The 21,103-nt window shown below is 47.3% G+C and overlaps 1 protein-coding gene across 1 annotated transcript; it reads left to right on the plus strand.

Annotated features, from left to right (window-relative positions):
* Nucleotides 1–6,619: 6,619 nt before the first annotated feature.
* On the plus strand, nt 6,620–16,270 carry LOC100754939 (immunity-related GTPase family M protein 1). Its single transcript, XM_027427418.2, has 3 exons — nt 6,620–6,815; nt 8,697–8,895; nt 14,728–16,270. The coding sequence occupies exons 2-3, from the start codon at nt 8,857–8,859 to the stop codon at nt 15,946–15,948; spliced, it is 1,260 nt and encodes a 419-aa protein (XP_027283219.1). The 5' UTR covers nt 6,620–6,815; nt 8,697–8,856; the 3' UTR covers nt 15,949–16,270.
* The last annotated feature ends 4,833 nt before the right edge of the window (nt 16,271–21,103 follow it).

The raw sequence follows: 21,103 nt of genomic DNA on the forward strand, positions 1-21,103 counted from the left end.
TGGGAAGACTGGACTATGGAGCACACTTGACAATTTTTTTTTCTGAAATCAGGTTTTCTTTTTGACTAATATCTCTTAGAGTCTAAGAAAGGATTTGAAACTGAGCTAAAAACAAAAACAAAATGAAGCAAAACAAACCAAAAAACCTACAAGGTCCAGCCAACAGTCCAGCTTCTCTTTGGGGTGTGTGCCTTGCCTCCTTCCCCAACTCCTGGAAGAGCCTCTCACCTCACCTGCTGTGGTGCATCATCTCTTGGTCACCTGAGCCCTGGCAGTCCTGAGGGCCTCACCAGGAAGCTGAGGCTCAGACTGCCTCTGAGTGACTATCTGGCAGGGCTGGGGATCAAGGTCAGCATCCAGACAGAACAGAAGGGAGGAGACAAGACACAAGCACCAGATGGTCCAGAGCTCTCAGACTGGACTGTGGACAACTCTCTTCAGGCTCAGCTTCTGTAGAGAACCCTTCTAAGCAGTTACTTTATTGGGATAACCTTGCTGAAATGTTGGGGTCCTTTTTGACCCTGTAAAGTTTGTTAAGTGTTTGGTGGGTGTATTATATGTGTTGGGTAATAGCCTTAGGTTATGAAGAATTGAGTCAGGCTGTAATGGGCAATGGCCCCTACTCACAAAAAAATGCCTTAGTCCCAGCCTGACTGTTCTGCTCCATCTATAGAAACAATATGCCCAGGTTGAAAAAAACAACCTACCTTTCTCCCAGTCAAATCACACACACACAAAGCTGTAACTTCCTGGTAGTTACCTATGTATATATACATGATTCCCAGGCTCTCTAAGAGAGCTTGACATTTGTCCCTCAGAAAGGCTGGGGCCCCTCACTGTTCCACAAGGCAGCCTCAGCCTGGTGAGGTTGACTCCCTGCTCCTCTGCCACATTTCCAGTACAATATGGCCATCTGGACAAACCTCTGAAAACGTAAATTCCCTTTCAGCAAGCATGCCACAGCACCCATAAAGATCATGCAGGCCAGCAGAGAATCTCAGAAGGAAGTTTAATCGGTGTCCCCTAACCCAACCCATGTCACTTCTAGCTCCTTTCAAGCCACCTGATCACCACCATTCAGATAAACGGAGAGCTACTATTAACAATAACAACAATGACAAGTTTCTTTTTGACTGAATTACTCCCAAAATTATTAAGAACGGGACTGACTCCTCCAAGAGACTGCCAGGGTAGAGACACTCTCACCAGTATTGCTGCACAGACTTCTGGGCCATTATCTAATCTGAGGGTATAGGCAGGAGGAGGCAAGCTTATCTCTGGACCCCACCATGAACTCCTCACTTATTTTGATCTTGGGAACAGCTGGCTTGATTATAACTGGAGCCTGGACTCAGGTGCTTTGTGAGGTGAGTAGAGCAGAGAGGACAACAGCCACTTTTGCCCCAGGACAGCAGGAGACCAGGAATTCAGTTCCCTCAGAGCCACAGAGAATCTCCATGTCACAGTGAGACAAGTGTGGTACCGGTTGGGGGGGTCACATGTGGGAACCAAGTCAATGAGACACCAAATCTGCTTGATCTGGAGCTAAGACTCCCCTCCCCCACTGTCTCTGAGAAGGATACCAGTGTCCTTTATTTAGTTTCAAAGTAAATAATAGGTGACTTCATCAACTTGGGCCACCAGAAGGGGAAGGCTCTGTGTCTGCCTGCATTTTGGCACACGTGTGTGTGTATTCATGTGTTGAATGTTTTCATGTGTGACATATGATAGCTACAGGCAAACATCTGCATTTAACACCTGGGAGTGGGTGCAGCACCCACATCCCTGAGAGGTGTTGGTGACGATCCTGCATAGTGTAGCAGAGCACACAGTAGGGCCGACACACCAGATTTCTCAGTATGTGTAAGACAGGGATTCAACCAGAGCCCGCTCACAACTTGCTGAATGAAAGGAGCAAGGAGGAGGTGATGGCTTTCAAGGTGACTAGCTCCCATGCTCCTTCCACAGGGAGATGATCCACAAACACAGCTTCTATATGGGTCACCATGTGAGGAGGTACAAAGAACCGGTCCCAGGATGCACCCCTAGCTCCATATTGCCCCTGCTGGAAGGAGATGCTGGGCAAATGGCTTCAAGAGCAGGCTTCCTGTGCCCTGCATAGCCCGTGACCACACACTGTATCTATCTGCTAAGTCACTTTGCCTTGAACTTTTAACCAGATGCCCAGTCTATAAATATACTCTGCCTTACCAGCCAGGGTCCCTCCCGGAGTGCACTGGCTATTTAATCTTGGGAGGAATGCTTGAGTGACCAAGGCTCCTGAGTTGGAATGCTAGGATCATTTAAAATGGAAGAATCTAAAAACGTTCTCCCCAAGCTTCTTGGGGACTCACTCTACTTGGCTCTTGCAGACACTACATTGAGAACAGGACATGGAAACTGCTGGTGCCGGGATGAGTGTTTAACTGTTTACAGCAGCCATGCCTCCTTAGGCTTCCTGGGAGAGCTGGCTTTTTTCAAGACAGGGTTTCTCTGTTAACATCCCTGGTTGTCCTGGAACTCATTCTGTAGGCCAGGATGGCTTCGAACTCACAGAGATCCACCTGCCTCTGCCTCTTGAGTGCTGGAACTAAAGGTGTGTGCCACCACTGCCCAGATCCTAGTTATTTCTTTTTTTTTTTTAAAAAAAGATTTTATTTATTTATTATGTATATACAACATTCTGCTTCCATGCATATCTGCACACCAGAAGAGGGCACCAGATCTCATAATGGATGGTTGTGAGCCACCATGTGGTTGCTGGGAATTGAACTCAGGACCTCTGGAAGAGCAGTCAGTGCTCTTAACCTCTGAGCCATCTCTCCAGCCCCCAGATCCTACTATTCTTAAAAAAAAAAAAAAAAAAAAGGAATCACATATCCTAGGAGTGAGAGCAGGGGTGGGGTGGGGTGGGGTGGGGTGGAGGGTGGTGATATCTCTGACTCTGTTGCCTGACTTTGGGACCCTTTCCTTCTGCCGGATTGCCTCATCCAGCCTTGGAGGAGAGGATGGCAGAAAGTGTGTGTGGGGGGTCTGGAAGGAAGGAAGGTAGGGAGCTGGTAAGAGGGGAGGGAGGGCAAGTTTTGGTTAGGAAGCAAAACAAGAAAAAAATCACATATGTACAAGAACTGGGATGTGAAATCAGGGACATGGCTCTTCTTTTTCTTTTCTTTTCTCTGGTTTTGGTTTTGTTGTGAGACAGGGTTCCTCTGTGTAGTCCTGGCTGTCCTGGAACTTGCTCTGTAGACCACGATGGTCTAGAACTCAGGGATCTGCCTGTTTGCTGGGATTAAAGCCTCCTGGGGACTGTTCCTTTTCTTAAAAGTTCTGTCCTTTTTAGGAAGGGGAGAGGGTGGAGGCACAGTGGTTCGTAGGGGATGACTCTACTGGTTCTAAATGAAGGTGGGGGTGAGGAAGAAGTCACTTGGGCAGGACAGGGGAACCTGGTGACAAGAGACTCACATTGTTGTGGACCTTGGATCAGGTCCCTAGTCAATGCAGTTCCCTCTCTGCCCTGTCTCTGGAGTCTGTCAGTTTCCTCAGTGAGTGTGAGAGTCTGCTCCCCTGATATGCTCAGGCTTCACCGGGCCTATCGTGGGTGGGAGTGGGGGTGGGGGATGACACATTGATGGCATGTCAGGAGCTACAGAACAGAGAAGGGAATTACATAGAGCTGCCTTGACCCTGTGCAGGCACCATGGCTCTGCTCTTCCCTTCCCTTCATATTGCATTTGCTGGAAAAATCCTATCTTCCTTGGTGGGAATATTACAGAGGTCTGTTGTTTCTAAGTTAGGTCAGGGTCTCCAGTCCTACTCAGAGGTCCACGCCACCAACTCTCTCTCTCTCTCTCTCTCTCTCTCTCTCTCTCTCTCTCTCATTCTCTCTCTCTCTCTCTCTTTTGATTTTTGAGACCTGGTTTCTTTGTGTAGCCTTGGCTGTCCTGGAATTTGCTTTGTAGACCATGCCGGCCTTGAACTCACACAGATCCACCTGTCTCTGCCACCTGAGTGCTGGGATTAAAGGTGTGCTCCTCCACTACCTGGACCATTTAGACTCTTATGAAATGGAAATTTCCCTGTGGCCCAGTAGGGACAGGAGTCAGCTTCTTGTTCTTGCTCCCGTGACAGTGGGGAGGCAGAGGCCAGCTATATGGGCAAAGAGCTGAAAAGAACAAATGTGGGCAATGGCAATTCTGCTGGTGTCCCCTGGTGTATTGAATGCTCCTCACACAGGAGAGAGCACAGGGAAGGGCCCATACACAATAGTCCCCTTTGGGTCACAGGGTTAGAGACAGCCTGGACCTAGGGGCCTGTTATACCTCCTCTGTATGTTGTTACATGTATGTATGCACCCATGTGGAGGCCATAGGGCAACCTTGGCTGTTGTTCCTCAGATGTTCTCCACAGTGTTTATGGAGTTAAGGTAATTGGCACTGTTTATTGGGGCACTGTAAGTGGCTTGTCAAATAGGCTAGGCAGGCTGGCCATTAGCCTGTCTCCATTCTCCCCAGCACTGGAATTACTAGCACACATCACTACGCCAAACTTTTGAGACCTGGGTTATGGAGGACTGAGCTCAGGGCTTGCATAATAAGCACTTTGCTGACTTCATCTCCCCCAGCCTATCAATCATCTATAGACTGAGATCACCAGTCAGGAACACTCCAGTGCAAGGGTATCTGCCTGCAGTCACTTTCAGAGTGGCAGAAGTCAAGGTGGAAGAGACACTTAAAAAACAAAATCTTTTAGCCTGGTTTTGGTGGTATGTGCACACCTTTAATCCCAGCACTCAGGAGGCAGAGGCAGGTGGATCTCAGTGAGTTGGAGGCCAGCCTGGTCTACAGCGAGAGTGCCAGGATGGGCTCCAAAGCTACACAGAGAAACCCTGTCTTGAAAAACAAAACAAAAAAAATCTTTTAGCCACATCTCCCTTTGTCACTCCAGGACAACAGAGCCCTTGCCCCAAGGCCCCTCCTTTTCCTGACCCCAGAGAGGTTACCCACAGATTCCCATGGTATAGCAAGGCTCCGAAGGGCTGGAGAGATGGCTCAGTGGTTGAGAGCAGTTGTTCTTGCAGAGGACCTGGCTTTAATTCACAGCACCCATATTGTAGCTCACAATTGCCCATAACTCCAGTTCTAGGGGATCTGACACCGTCTTCTGACTTCTGTGGGCACTAGGCACACACATGGTACACAGACATACATGCAAACAAAACATTCATACATATAAAATAAGGAAATATTTTAAAAAGTGTATTATTATTATTATTATTATTATTATTATTATTATTGTGACTTACATGGACAGGTGGCCAGTGGGGCTCACTTTGGAGACACAAGCCCTCCTTTGCTCATATTGTCAGGTGACCCAGTGAGCAAAGTAGAGCTCTTAGCTCCACTACAGAAGTAAGCACTGGGCCCTGCAGGGATTTCTAAGCTGCAACTTGAATCATAGACACTGAGAAAGCTACACTGAGAAGTGGGGTGTGGGTGGCTGGCAACCTGTTCCAAGAAGGGGACAGGAAGTACAGAGAATCAACAAGCAGCTGGGGCATGGAGACTTTGCCACACCATGCTCGATTAGGCCTGTGGGAAGGTGCAGTCAGGAGGACCTCTGTTCTTCCCACAGTGGAATTGGTGTGCCTACCAAGAGTCATGATTCAGAAACTCGGAGGAGGACCTGGAGCTATTGCTCTTTCAGAGGGCCCAAGTTCGGTTCCCAGCAGCCACATGGCATGGTATCCACATCTCACAACTGCCTGTAACTCCAGTTCCAGGGGCTCCAACTGACCTCTGAGGCTCATGCATTCATGTGATACTCATACATACACTTGAAAGAAGGGATGGGGGATGGAGGGAGGCAGGGGAAGCCCAGACACAATGGGTAGGTGAAAGTGAAAGTTGAGGTCAGTAAAAGGCAGCAGGACAGTCTAGGGTACATGGCCTGTGGAGACAATTGCATACTCCCCACCAGCCACTGTGTCTTGTTCTGCTAAACAGCAATGCAGGGAAAACAGCTCATTCCCCTCTGCCTGGCACCTCAGTGGTCCAGGGCATGCCCCTGAACAAAGATGTTGACCAGGAAGTGACAAGTGAGCTTACAAAGGAAAGTGATCTTTTTTCCCCCCTCTGAACTTGAAGAAATGCACAAGGAGGAGGCAGAAGGAGGCCAGTTTAAGGAGGCCACATGCCTTGATCCTGGCTAGATGTCAGATTTGGAGCAGGTCAGAGAAGTTTCTGTGTAGATGGAATTTCTGTTCCTGGGCTGAGTGGGGTGGGAGGGAGCAAGTGAACAAGTGAGCAGGCCAGCAGCCTCAGGGTCCCCAGTCCCCAGACGATCAGGTTCACCAGGTATCAACATGGCACCATCGTCATCCGAGCAGGAGGGGGCTCCAGGAAGGGAGGCAGCAGGGTCACACTAGGAGGCCCGGACTGGCAGTTTGGACGTCTCTGCTCCTGGGCAGACTTCCCACCCCCAAGCCTGGCCATCTGACAGATCTTGCCCTGCTCTGAAGGAGAATGTGGAGCCTGTAGCTGAATCCTGAAAACTAGCCATTTCCAGGAACTGAAACTGAAAACAGCTCTGGCTGCAGGCTCCGCCTCTGGGGGAGGCTGGCAGGGCTCATGCCTACCAGTGAGGACTTGTAGCAAGGTCCAGAGTGGAGCAAGGTCTGAGAGGAAACCCAGGAGCTCAGGCTGCCCTTCAGCTGCTCCCCCGCCTCTGTGCGCTCTTCCCAGGAGGCCCCCTCACCTTGATCTCTTCATCCTGACCATCCTGGGCCTGGATTCTACTTTTATAAGACTTCTGAGCAGGTAGGTGAGAGGTTCCTAAGGGCAGCTTGGTCTATTAACCTGCTCAGGGCAGGAGAGTCTGAGGTCTGGTGTTCCTGTCAGGGATCGAGTGTAGGAGGCACCTCTCTGACTATTTTGGGAACCACACAGTACCTTGTGTTTTGGCTGTGGAGTCCTTCCAACCCACCAGTAGAAGGGCAATGTGCCCCTTTCTTACCTGCATGTCCCTGGTTTGTGGGACTTCTGATAGGGCCTAGTTTAGAGAAAGCAGGTGGGGTTTCACTCATATTCTCTCAGCCACTGGCCAGAGTTCAGGATCAGAACTTCCCACTGGCAATATTGGGATGTCCTGGAATTAGGTGTACTTCATGTGGAACGCCCAGGGACTAGGACTCCTGGCTTACAGGGCTGGCTTATTAAGTGATCCTTTTGTCTGTCTCAGCTGGCTCGTCAGCAGGGTGCTAGTGTTCCTCTTTAATCTTTCAGAAGAGAATACAACAAAACACAATTGGACAGAACCAGTAATATAGAGCAGAGCAACATGCAGCCACATAAACTGTGGATATGACTTTCTCATGCAGGTGTGAGAGTGTGTTGTGTGTGTGTGTGCATATGTGTGTGTGCATGTGTGAGTAACTGTGTGCACAAACTTGAGTGAGCTTGCTAGTGTCTGTGTGTATGTGTGTGTGGTTTAGAGGCTGGTGTCAGGGATCAGGATGTCTTCCTTGTCACTCTCCACTTTATTTTTTGAAATAGAATCTCTCAATGAACCTTTTGGCTAGACTGGCTAGGCAGAAAGCCCCCTGGGATCCTTCTATCTCCACATCCTCAGCGTGGGTATTTTAGACATGAGCTATTGAATCTGGCTAATTTTAAGTGAGTACTGGGGATTCAAACTCACATCCTTCTGTCTGTGAGGCGAGCACTTTCCTCATTGAGCCCTCTTTGTTATCCTCTTCCCCCAGAGTATTTAAAGAGATCTGGATCCCTATGGAGGATTATGGTCAGCATTAGACCAATCAGAAGAATGATCAGGAATTACCTTGTGTAATTCAAGACTTACTTCTTCCTTCCTTTCTTTCTTTCTTTTTTTCTTTCTTTCTTTCTTTCTTTCTCTCCCCTCCTTCTTTCCCTCCCTCCCTCTTTCCCTCCTTCCTTCTTTTCTTCTTTCAAACATTTCAGGAAGGCTTTTTATTTTTGTATTTTACATCTCTATGAAAAGAATCGCAGGATTTTCCCTCCTGTATATTTTTGTCTTGCTTCTTCGTGGTTTATGAATGCGAAGGTTGTCAGTACAATGAAGCCAAACTGATGGCATAGGAACAGATTGTTTGGACTGTTTTTCTAGGTCTTTGAGTTGTACATCAAATCTAGGGTTGTCACTCTACACTTGTTCAATCTGTCTGTGAGGTTCACAATAATTTTCTCAGCTCTGTGATCATCAGTGTTTTAAAATTCATCAATGTGACCATGCTTCATCATCACAATTAGCTACCAAACAATAACTTTGGAGCAGGGCCTGATGAGGACTTGGCATTTGCCTCTCTTCTCAGCACTGTTGATGCTCTCAGGAGCATCATGCCAGGGCATTCATGTGCACCATGGTGTTGGTGTGGAAAGACGGAAGAAAGAGCTCCTTATTTGTTTCTTTTTTGCGGTTTCGGGGGTGGTGGTGTTGAGACAGGGTTTCTCTGTGGCTTTAGAAGCTGTCCTGAAACAAGCTCTTGTAGACCAGGTTGGTCTCAAACTCACAGAGGTCTGCCTGCCTCTGCATCTCAAGTGCTGGGATTAAAGGCGTGTGCCACCAACTCCCGACCCCTTATTTGTTTCTAACAATATATTTCTCCATCTGTAATATCATTTTTGATATTACAGGTGTTGTAATATCATTTTTTCTAATAGGTTCTAAAGAAGATTAAAGATCATTAAAGCTTATAAGAGGCCCATGGACATAGACCTTCACACTGCATAAAGTTGAAGGGAGAAGGTAGAACCAGAGGAACACCAACCCAGAGATCTGAGCCTTCTCCCAGACAGCAGAGAGCTGTGAGGAGAACATCCCATGGATTCAGTCATGACGTGGCCATCCAAGGTCTGGAAGGTGGGTAGCATGCTTGCCCAATTCACGGTCAGAAAACAGACTTCAGAACCTTGCCTGGGTGTCCCGCGCGCGCGCGCTGTATGTTCTCGCCGGCAAGAAATACACGCAGGACACTCGGATCCTTCTGCAGAAAAGCTTTAATGCATCTTGAGAGGGGAGAGCATAAGCTTACCAGAGCGGAGACCCTGAACCAAGAATCCCATTCCTTAATAAAGGCTGGCAAGCAGCCGCCTGGGACGTGTTACCCTATGAATGGCTTCAGCTCCTCAGGCCAAATGAGCCACGGGATAGGCAGAGATCAAAGGAATGGAAATTACCCAGCGCCTGTGAAGTAATTTACATTTTGGTGTCTGCAGGCACCATCATTGTAATGGAGAATGCAGGAACGGCTCCCTACATATCCCCCTTTTTTTATTAATTAATGATAAGGCTTTATATTTTTACAAGCAAATAGGTCACCCATATGTTGAGGGATAGAGGCAGAGGTTGTACCTTCCCAAATCAAACATTAAGACTGTGTACAAGAGTCGCCATCAGGCTGTTAGCTTGACCCGAAGCACTCTCGACCTGTCCTCTGCCGTTTTTCTGGGAAAGGGAGGCTGGGGCAGGCAACCCTTATGCAGGACAACATACCTCCCAGAGAAGCCTGCATACTAGGCAACTCTGTGCGATGCCTTTGCTCAACACCCTCATGGGCTGCTCAAACCAGACACTCTACCCTGTGCAATGAGCCTAGGCTCCGGGTGTGCAAGAGCTGTCTGGCCGGCGGCCTATTGCTTAAGCATAGTTAGCCAAATAAACGCTTGGGCGATAACCATCTTGCCTCTCTTAGTTTTGAGCCTAGAGCTTACATACCAGCCAGAGGAGTAACACCAATCCGCAAACGGCTGCATCAAACAATCCCACCCCCACCCCTTTCTCTCCGTCAAGGACAGGAGTTAATCTGGATAACAATAGCGGCTCTCAACTCCCAGGGAGAGGGTGGAGTTCCGACTTTTGAAGGTCCGAAGGGGCTCTTCGGGTGAGTCTTTCTGGGATCCACAGAAGATTTTCTTCATCCTGTGGGAAAACACAATAGCTCCCCTGGATCTTATGAGAATAGGATCCGGGCCTCTCCAAAGATCAGTTAAGATATCTTTCCATTTTATCATTTTCTTTTGGCCTTTTAGGTTTTGAGGTGAGACGCTTGGCCCGAGCGTCAATGTTTATGAGGCTTTAAAGCCCCAGGCATTCCAGGCCTAATATGCATGGCCTTTTCCCCTATCAAAGACTGGGAAAGCCATCTGTAATTTTCTCCGCTCCTCTAATGGTAAGAAGGAGTCGGTACCAAATAATGGGGGTGTTGATGGAAGTACACCCGCTGGATTAACAGGCGATGGCCTCATATTTGCTTTCACTTTTGGCAGCCGATATCTATCGGGGTGGTATCTGTCCTCTTTATATTGTGCTGCCTCCTCCTCTAGCTCTGCTTCCTTGCTAGAGTCTAAAATCTCAGAGTCTGAGCTGCTCAGCTCCAAGGCCTCTAGTTTCGTTGTAGGGCAGAGGCTAGGTTTTAAGTCTTTATTTCTCTTAAATTTACCGGGGTGTGACCGGTTATTCCCTATTTTCTCTCCCCCTTTTTTTATATCCTGGGGAGGGCCTTTTTCCTTGGACATGTCCTTCCTTTTTCGAGCTCCTATTCTCTCATCTCGTTCGGTTTCTGATATATTATCCTGTACCTCTTTAAGCGTTTTTTGACTCTCTGCTACCATGGGACGGCAAGCCTCAATCTCTAGACAGTTTTTAATTAGGTCTCTCTGTTTTGAAGAGCCCATTATGCTGGAGGCTACCTGGGGTAAGCTTGGTCTCGAACTGGAACACCAGCCACGGTGGGCATAATATAAGACCAATGTGAACAAAATTAGAATAAAGACTAGAATTAAGGCTTTTCCATCCCATAGTGGTGACAAATTAAAAGCAAAGTCAAAAAAGAAGGTGTCAGAATAAAGCATACCTCTCCGAACTTACCACCCTGCAGTTCTGAATCCGCCCCGTTAGAGGGGTCTCTGCAATGCCGGAGATGTTAACAAGTTCCCGGGTTTCGGCACCAGATGTCCCGCGCGCTGTATGTTCTCGCCGGCAAGAAATACACGCAGGACACTCGGATCCTTCTGCAGAAAAGCTTTAATGCATCTTGAGAGGGGAGAGCATAAGCTTACCAGAGCGGAGACCCTGAACCAAGAATCCCATTCCTTAATAAAGGCTGGCAAGCAGCCGCCTGGGACGTGTTACCCTATGAATGGCTTCAGCTCCTCAGGCCAAATGAGCCACGGGATAGGCAGAGATCAAAGGAATGGAAATTACCCAGTGCCTGTGAAGTAATTTACATTTTGGTGTCTGCAGGCACCATTATTGTAATAGAGAATGCAGGAACGGCTCCCTACACCTGGGTTGTAAAGAGCAGGGTGAGTCTTCAAACACAGGTAGGGGCTCTTGGCTGATCTCCTCCATGTGGAGCTCATGTCCAGGCCCAAGGACTGTGTAAGGAGTAGCAACAAGGAGGGGAACAAGAGGAGGAAGTGCCAGGAAAGGATTGAGAGGAGAGGCCATCTCAGGAGAGGACTGAGGGGAAAGGACCCCCAGGATAGGTGCAAGGGAAAAGCCACCATGGGGTGGGGTGAAAGGGTGGCGGGTGGGGGAGGCATCCCAGGAGTCAATTGAGGGGAGAGGGCATCCTAGGAGAGGAGAATGGGAGAAACCACCCTTGGAGGGGGGTGGGGCCACCAAAGGAAACTTACCAACACTCAGAAGCTGTACCCTGGAAGTGGTTGCACAGGTGGAACAGTAGGCCTTATGAGGGCACTTCAGCGTTAGGACAGGACAAGTGTTCAGTTGCTTCATGGGATCCCAAGGGCTGGGTCTGGCTGGGAGCTCCTCATGGAACTGATATACACTGTGTGGATTAAAGAGATGGTCTTGAGGGCTGGGTGGTGGTGGTGCATGACTTTAAGTCCTGCACTTGGAAGGCAGAGGCAGACAGATCTCTGTATGTTCAAGGCTAGCCTGGTCTACAGAGTGAGTTCCAGGACAGCTAAGGGTATTACACAGAGAAACTCTGTCTTGAAAACAAACAAACAACAATAACAACAATAAAATAAAAGAAAGAAAAAAAAAGAGATGGTCTTGAGTTTTGAAGTTTTTGTTTGTTTGCTTGCTATCTTGTTTAATTTTGAGATAGGGTTTCTCTATGTAGCCCCTGGCTGTCCTGGAACTCAGAGAGAGATCTGCCTGCCTCTGCTGTGATGAAGGGCATTTACCACTATATCTGACTGAGTTGGTGATATACACAGAAAGGATTAGATTCTCTCTCTCTCTCTCTCTCTCTCTCTCTCTCTCTCTCTTTCTTTTTGAGAGAGAGTCTCAAGTAGTTCAGGCAAGCTTCAAACTTGCTGTGTAGTTGAGGATGCCCTTGATTTTCTTATCCTCCTGCCTCCATCATGCCCAGTTACTATGGCATGCAGGATTGACCCCAGGGCTGCATACATGCTAGGCAAACACTCTCATCAACTGAGAACACCCCAGCCTCTTGGATTTAATTTTTAAAACACTGGTGCTAATGCACAAAGAAGAGTTTTTTTTTTTAAGATTTTATTTATTTATTATGTATACAACATTCTGCTTCCATGTATATCTGCACACCAGAAGAGGGCACCAGATCTCATAATGGATGGTTGTGAGCCACCATGTGGTTGCTGGGAATTGAACTCAGGACCTCTGGAAGAGCAGTCAGTGCTCTTAACCTCTGAGCCATCTCTCTAGCCCCAAAGAAGAGTTTTGATTTCCAAGAAATTCCTCCTTTTTTTCTCCCTTTAAAGGAAATAAGAGCTAGTGTATTCTGGAGCCATTTTGAGTTATCATGGCCCAGGAATAAAGATTTAGGTTACTGCACATTCATATTATAATGTGGAAGCTTCATGAAGTTTTTTTTATAGTTTTACAGAACAAAAAAACAAAAATCGTAGATCAAGGTAAATTTAAAGTACATTGGTGGGTACATCAGACAGGCAGTTACAGCAAGATGGGGAAAGCTTTTCTATGATCTTGAATACAACCCACTAGGTCACCCCACCCAACTCTCATTACAGCCCTGACTCACAAATGCTTCAATCTAGTGGTAAGGATTCAGCCAGCCCCTCATTGCAGAATAGTCCGAATCCTCATATTAGTACCAATGCCAACACATAGGGACACACAAATATTACTGCTTATTAAGAATTAATAGGTTTGGACTGGAGAGATGGCCCAGTAGTTAAGCACACTGGCTGCTCTTGCAGACCTGGGTTCAATTCCCAGCATCCACGTTGTGGCTCAAAACTGTCTGTAACTCCCCTGTCAGGGGATCTGACTCCCTCTTCCAGTTTCTGAGGACAGGAGGCACACACATGGTATACAGACATATATGCAGGAAAAACATACATGCATAAAAATAAATCTAAAAATCAAACAAACAACAAACGTGAATCGTTAGGTTATTTGGGAAGTTTGGTTTGAGCTGTCTGCTGAAGTTGGTGGGTTACAAGTGTTTCCTGTGCAGCTAGTTACTGATGAATGGTACACCAATTTTTCATAGTATGATTAGAAATAACTAATTTCTTTGGGCTGGTAAGATGGTTCAGTCAATAGAGTGCATGAGAACCTGAGCTCAATCCCCAGAATCCACATGAGAAAAGTTGGGCATAAGCACATGACTTTTATCCCAACACTCAATGAAGCAGAGGCAGGTGAATTTCTTTGAGTATAAGACCAACTGGGACTACAGAGTGAGTTCCATCACAACCAGGGCTACACAGTGAGACCCTGTTTAGAGAAAAACAAAAAACAAAGCAAAACAAATAACACAAAAAGAGTACATATGGCAAAATGGGTTTGTAATCCTAGTGCTGGAAGGTAGAGACAGGAAGATTTCTGGGACTCTCTGGCCAACCAATCTAACCTAATCAATGATCCACAGGTTCCAGTGAGAGACCATCTTGACAAACAAGGGCTGGAGAGAAGGAGCAGTGGTTAAGAGCACTGGCTGCTCTTCCAGAGGATCAGGGTTCAATTTCCAGCACCCATGAAGCAGCTCACAACTATGTGTAACTCAATCCCAGCAAAGCCAACACTCTTTTCTGGTGTCCCAAAGTGTCAGGCACACATGTGACACATATATACACACAGGCAAAACACCCATACACATAAAAGTAAAATAATTTAACAACAAACCAGATGAGTGAACTCCTCAGAAATAACACCCAAGATTGACCCTTGGCCTACCCACCCCTCATGCATATATACACACACACATGTGTGCAATGCAGACACATACAAACACAAAATTCATCTTCGTTCTGGAGGCGGGGTCTCACTATATAGTCCTGGTTGACCTGGAACTCGCTGTGTAGGCCAGACTGGCCTGAAACTTAAAGAGGTTCACTTGCCTCTGCCTCCTGAGAGCTGGGATTATAGGTGAGCACCACCACACCAGGCTGATATTTGACTCTTAAGGAGAAGCACAGTGAATGGCCAGCTGTGAAGAGCTGGCTTTTGCAGGAGTCCGACCTGCCCATCCATTTTCCCACCGAAGGACCCCAGCTGACATTCTGCCGCTTGGGTTCAAACATCTTCAGTGCAGCTGTAGGTAGGCACTGTGAAGGGCTGTGCAGCTGCAGAGCAGCCCCATCCTGGAGGAGGTGCCACACTCTGTTCAAGTGAGGTGCCTTTGCTGTCTCGGTGGCAGATCTGAAACTCATGGCTGGGGTATGTAACTTCTGTGGATTCCTGTGTCATCCTGTGTCTCCTTGTCTCCTGCAGGGCTTTTCATTTTTCATAAACATGATAAACTCCTTCATCAGTCCATCGTCTGAATCCATCACTGCTAGTGAGTCCTCCTATACCAACCAGATCCTTTACTCTCAAGAAGTCAATGAGAAAATTGGTCAGGCGGTGAAAGAGGGGAACCTGTGGAATGTGATCTGTGTGGTCAGAAATATAATAATACAGAATAAGTCTAGAAACCCAGTAAGAATTGCTGTGACTGGAGACTCGGGAAGTGGCATGTCATCCTTCATCAATGCTCTTAGGTTCATTGGACATGAGGAGGAGGATTCAGCTCCCACTGGGGTGGTGAGGACCACCCAGGAACCAGCCTCTTACTTCTCTTGTGAGTTTCCCAATGTGGAGCTGTGGGACCTGCCTGGCACAGGGGTCACATCCCAGAGCATGGAGAACTACCTGCATGAGATGGGGTTCGACAATTACGACCTTATCATCATCATCGCTTCTGAGCAGTTCAGTTCGAATCATGTGAAGCTGGCCAAAGCCATGCAGAGCATGAGAAGGAAGTTCTATGTCGTCTGGACAAAGCTGGACAGGGACCTCAGCTCAAGTCCCCTCTCAGAACCCCAGCTACTGCAGAGCATCCAAAAGAATATTTGGGAGAACCTCCAGAAGGAGGGGATGAAGGAGCCCCCCATATTCCTGGTATCCAACTTTGAGCCTTCATCACACGACTTCCCAAAGCTTAGAGACACACTGAAAAAAGACATCTCCAACATCAGGTACACAGATTCCTTAGAGACCCTTTCTGGCATCTGTGACAAGAGCATCGACTACAAGGCCTTCTCTCTGAAGGAAGCTATGCAAACAGAACACCTGCCCATGACTGTGAGCCGCATGTGTGGTACTGCTGACCTCCAGGAGAGTTTTAAAACCCACCAGGAGTCCTTTGGTGTGGATGATGGGTCACTTTGGCAGTTGGCTCAAAGGACAGGGACACTGGAGATGGGCTACAGGGCCATGCAGTTTCAGGACTTGCACAAGATGAGTTGGAGGCTGAAATTCTTGATGTGTTTTCCCGTGGGCATGTTCCTCAACTTTCTTGCACACCGGTGCTGGTTTGGCTTGTGGAACTTTGTCATCCGTAAATGCAGACACAAGAGACAGAGGCTCATCATTGAAGTAGTTGCTCAGGACACCAAGACCTTCTTGAGGAGAGTCCTGAAGGAAAATACCTTCCCTACTGAAGTCCTTTGAGGAGGGTCTGGCTTACCCTCAAGTGAAATTCAGGCTGCCTCAGGGTCTTCTTTTTCCTTAAGGTCCTAGCCATCCGCTAGAAATCAAGAACTATAGCAGCTCGTTGAAAGAAGACTTAGAATTGTTGGTGAAGTTAAGAAATCGCTCATCTTCCCACACTCAACTGTAATACCCTGTTCCTTCAAAGAACAAGTATCTGCCAAGATAATCAGCCATGTTTTCCCAGCCCAGCACATAGCTTTGATGCTTTCAGTTTTCATTTCATGAGTGTTTAAATCAAATGGTCCCCCCCACTAAACCATTAAAGTTGCCTTCATTAATACTGTTTTATTCTTATCTTTATCTTTCCCTAGATACCCCTGGTGGTGCCTCAACTGGCACAGGATGGCACTTACAAATTTGAAGGGTGGAGAGGGTGATAGAAACGGTCCCTTAAAATGTACTGTGTGGGGGCTGGAGAGATGGCTCAGAGGTTAAGAGCACTGACTGCTCTTCCAGGGGTCCTGAGTTCAATTCCCAGCAACCACATGGTAACTCACAACCATCTGTAATGAGATCTGGTGCCCTCTTCTGGTATGCAGATATACATGGAAGCAGAATGTTGTATACATAATAAATAAACATTAAAAAAAATGTACTGTGTGTGCACGTGTGAGTGCATGTGTGTGGTTGCATGCATACCACAGCCTGTGGAGTTTGTTTTCTCCCACAGCTTCTAGGTTCTGGAGATTGAAGTCAAGTCGTCAGGCTTGGTGGCAAGCACCTTTACCCGCTGAGCCATATTGATGGCCTGCTGAAGATGTCTTTGTGTGTGGCTAAACATGTGATCAGTGTTCAAGGAGATCACCAGGGGTGTTGATCCTGTTCCAGCACAGGAAAGAGTGGCTTCCTCAAGGCCCAGACATCAAAGTCTTCATATGTATGTTTTCTTGTGCTACAACAAAGTACTTGAGTTTAGGCAATATAAAAGGAAACAAGGTTTATTATCTCATAGTTCAGGAGCCTGGTAGTTCCCAGTGGGTGACCTATCAAGTTGGCCTCTGGTGAGGCCATCACAATGGCAGGAGCTCATGTGGAAGAGACCAGAGCATAAAAGATCCAGGGGCCAGGCTCCTTTTTATCTTTCAAAGGGCCATTCTTTAGGGAAGCAGCCGAATCCTAGGGAACATGATTGGTCCCTTCCTAAAGCAATGACACTATGTCTCTCTAGGGAGAGAGAGAGAGAGAGAGAGAGAGAGAGAGAGAGAGAGAGAGAGATTGAGTCATATGTGGGTAGAGAGGGAACAGGCCCCCAGGCCTTAGCACAACTGGTACCATTCAGGTCATAAATCTCAGCACACAAACAGCACCGCCTGCCAAAGACCTCACCAGTCAAAGTAATAGTCTCTAAATTATTAACCTTGATGTTTGGCTGCTGTAGTTCCACTTCTGGCCAGCGATCTCTCCACCCCCATCCCAGACAGAGTTTCTCTGTGTAACAGCCCTGGCTGTCCTGAAAGTTGCTTTGTAGGCCAAGCTGGCCTTAGACTCAGAGATCCACCTTCCTCTGCCTCCTGAGTACTGGGATGAAAGGGGTGTGCCACCATATCCAGCCTGGCTAACTATCTTACTAACTGAAGTATGTCAACACAGGATGCAGTTTTTGTACTGAAAAACTCACCCTGAGAAAGGCTCCTGGCCACTGTGGGATCCTGAATACACAGTACTGTCAGCGTCTGGCTAATTGACTGTGGAGGACATAGAGGATGGAAATGGGTTTCAGCTCTGCTTCCCTGTGTGCTCAGCTGGGCCATGCTTGATATGTTCTTCAGTAAGAAGCATTCAGAAGTTCCTTTTCTTCTTGTTGCTGCTGCTGTTTTGAGGCAGGGTCTCATGTATCCTAGGATACAGTGGAAGAGGACCTAGAATTTTTGATTCTGCCCCTACCTCTCAAATGTAGGATTACAAGTTTGTCTCACCATGCCCAGTTTTATGCAGTACCAAGGATGGAGCCCTGGGATTTGTGCAAGGAGAGCACCCTGCCAACTGCCCCACACCCCCACTTTGTGCAGGGAGAGCACCCCGCCTCACACCCCTAACTTCCCAGGGCTCTTTACAGGACATATTGCTTACCTGCAGAGGGAAGAGTGCTTGGTCCAATTCTATTCTCTCTCTCTCTCTCTTTTATAATTATTTAACTTTATTTTATGTGCATTCGTGTGAAGGTGTCAGATCCACAGGAACTGGAGTTACAAACAGTTGTGAACTGCCATGTGGGTGCTGGGAATTGAACCTGGGCCCTCTGGAAGAACAGATAGTGCTCTTAACCACTGAGCCATCTCTCCAGCCCCCTCTATTCTCTTTTTATTTGTCATTTGAGACAGGGTTTCACTCTGTAGCTCTGGCTGTCCTGGAACTTGCGGCCTAGACCAGGCTGGCCTTGAATTAACAAGATTCACCTGCTTCTGTCTCCCAAGTGGTGGTATTAAAGGCAAGTATCACCACATCTAGCCAGTAATTACATTCTTAGTGTCCCTACTTGAGGACAAATGTGGTAGTCTTGGAGGAGGGTCCACTCTGACCCAGGGGAAATAGGAAACACCTCTGCCCAACAACCCAGGTTCTTATCTGCAATCTGTCAACTGAAATCTCTTCTCTTGCTGCTGATGGATGCCTGGAACTGACTCTGACACAAATAAACATATTCAGAGAGCATGCTTGTTCCCCTGTCACCAACTTCCTGGGAGTTTCTGCTGTGTGTTTAATTCTGAAAATGGTACTTGCTATGAGTTAGGTCTGTTCTTTCAGAAAGTAACTTAAAAACTCTCTCTCTCTCTCTCTCTCTCTCTCTCTCTCTCTCTGTGTGTGTGTGTGTGTGTGTGTGTGTGTGTGTGTGTGTGTGTGTGTTTAAGTATCCACAAAGGCCAAAAGAAATAGAAATGTTGGACTCTCTGGAGCTAGAGTTACAGATAGTTGTGAGTGGGTGCTGGGAACTGAAACTAGTCTTCTAGAAAAGTAACAAACGACCTTAACCCTTGAGCCATCTCTCCAGCCTTATGGACAGTCAACTTTTGACTTCCTCAATTTTTCCTGAAGACAGAGCAGACAGTGCCTTAAGTCACAGACTAGTGTCCCTGAACAAGGCAGGGAACACTTAACCCATCCTATGATCTCAGTCCTCACTGTGTATCCATAAGCTCACTCAGAAGAGCAAGGGTGGTTCATCTAGATGCCCCCTCTGGTTCAGGGACAGCCCAACCTGCTGGTGTAGGCGGTCTGGATGTCTGCAAAGAGTGCTGCCGCACAGTCCTCCTGGGCTGAGGTGATTTCCCCAGGAAGGTCCCTGGCTGTCCCTCACTGTTATCTAATATCCAAAGCACATTTGGCAGCCTGGGCTAATTTTGTCCCTTTCCAACCCTGTCCCTCAGCTGTTTGGTCACACAGGATTTCCTAACTCCTTATTGACATCTGCAATTTCTCTGAAAGGCAACAGAAAATAAACTGCTGCGTCACTCTGCTATCTTTCTATTCTGTTTTATTTGTGTCGCCCTGATGTCATTATTTTCCTGTCTACAAACGCCCTACATAGAATTTTTTATTTTTTAAAGATTTATATAGTTATTATGTATACAGTGTTGTACCTGAATGTATGCTATGCCTGCAGGCCAGAAGAGGACACCAGATCTCATATAGATGGTTGTGAGCCACCATGTTGTTTCTGGGAAGAGCAGCCAGTACTCTTAACCCCTGAGCCATCTCTCCAGCCCCACAGGCTTTTTGTAAAAGAGAAATTATTTTATTTATGCACAAATGTCTGTATATGCCATGGTATATGGGTGACTTCAGAGGCCATAAGGAGTTAAAGGCAGGTGTGAGCTGCCTGACATGGTTGCTGAGAACTGAACCCCTGTTCTCTGGAAGAGCAAATAAGTGCTCTTAATGCTGAACCATTTCTCCAGCTACCTTCAACCCCAAGTAGAGGTGTGTGTGTGTGTGTGTGTGTGTGTGTGTGTGTGTGTGCACTAGGGTCTCTTGTATCTCAGGTTGACTTCCAACTATGTATTCACAGATGGCCTTGAATTCCTGACCCTTTTACCTCTATCTCCTCCTGTGTGCTGGAATGAGAGACATGAAGTCCTCTCCCCAATGGATTTTCCTGTTGTTTCAAGATACGGTCTTTCTATGTCGCTATGTAGACCAGGCTGACCTGGAACTCATAGAGGCTTACCTCCTCTGTTTTCAGAATGCTAGCATTAAAGGCATGCACTTTATACCCAGTTTTATGTGGTGCTGGGGATGGAACCTGTGACCTGTGCATGCTAGCTAAGTTCTTTGCCACCTAAGGCATATCACTGCCCTAATTATTAACACAAATTAGTTGCATAAATTAATGAGCTTCACTACGAAGTATCCCTAGGGGCATAGTCATGCCCAACAGCTGCTCCCAGATTAGAATGAAGATATAAGATCTGTTAAAGAGCTCTTGGGGATCTCACAGGCAGTAGTAATCACTGCAGAGCATGGAGTGCTGCTTTTAATATTTCCCAGAGACTCAGTCGACCCACTTTGGGTCCAAGGCATGTGCATAATGAAGTCACCCGTACTTAGATCGCATGCACAGACATACCTGCATAAATACAAGTATGCATATGCACTTGTGTAGGTGTGAGGTAGGAGTTGCTGACCTGCATGAGCATGAAGACCACAGACTCTAAAGTTCTGGGCTGGGTGTTCCAGGGGCTGTCCTATTTGGAGAAGGAGAAGCAGGCATCCAGGGAGTGGCTAAGAGGGCCCTGGGACAGTGCAGCTGTCTCATGGAGGCCACTCCAGGCTGAGGCTGGAGGGAGAATGAGGCTGTGTGGCGGTGGGAAGCATCTCTCCAGGTGTTGGGACAGCAAGACAGGGGCTTGGAGGAGCTCAGAACAGCCCAGAAACTGAGAATGAGGGAATGAGAAGCCAGGGACTGTGAGAAGGTAGCCATGCTACCTATGGTTCACAGGATACCCTCTGGATCTGGCATTTATCAGCTCATTCTGCCTTGCCCTGAAAACACCAAACCTGTTTTGCCATGATGTAAAATACTGACTCAGGCTCAATAGTTACAATTCCTCTACTCCCAGGGTCATCAATAGCCCAGAGTATATTATCTGAAGAAAGATATTGCCTAGAACAGTGG

Source organism: Cricetulus griseus, chromosome 7, assembly GCF_003668045.3.
Source record: "Cricetulus griseus strain 17A/GY chromosome 7, alternate assembly CriGri-PICRH-1.0, whole genome shotgun sequence".
Taxonomy (NCBI): Eukaryota; Metazoa; Chordata; class Mammalia; order Rodentia; family Cricetidae; genus Cricetulus; species Cricetulus griseus.

Excerpts from the sequence above, each read along its gene's own strand:
- LOC100754939 (XM_027427418.2), top strand. The coding sequence starts at position 8,857 with ATGGATTCAGTCATGACGTGGCCATCCAAGGTCTGGAAG. Across the intron at positions 8,896-14,727 it reads GGCCATCCAAGGTCTGGAAG|GGCTTTTCATTTTTCATAAA; the intron begins GTGGGTAGCATG and ends TGTCTCCTGCAG.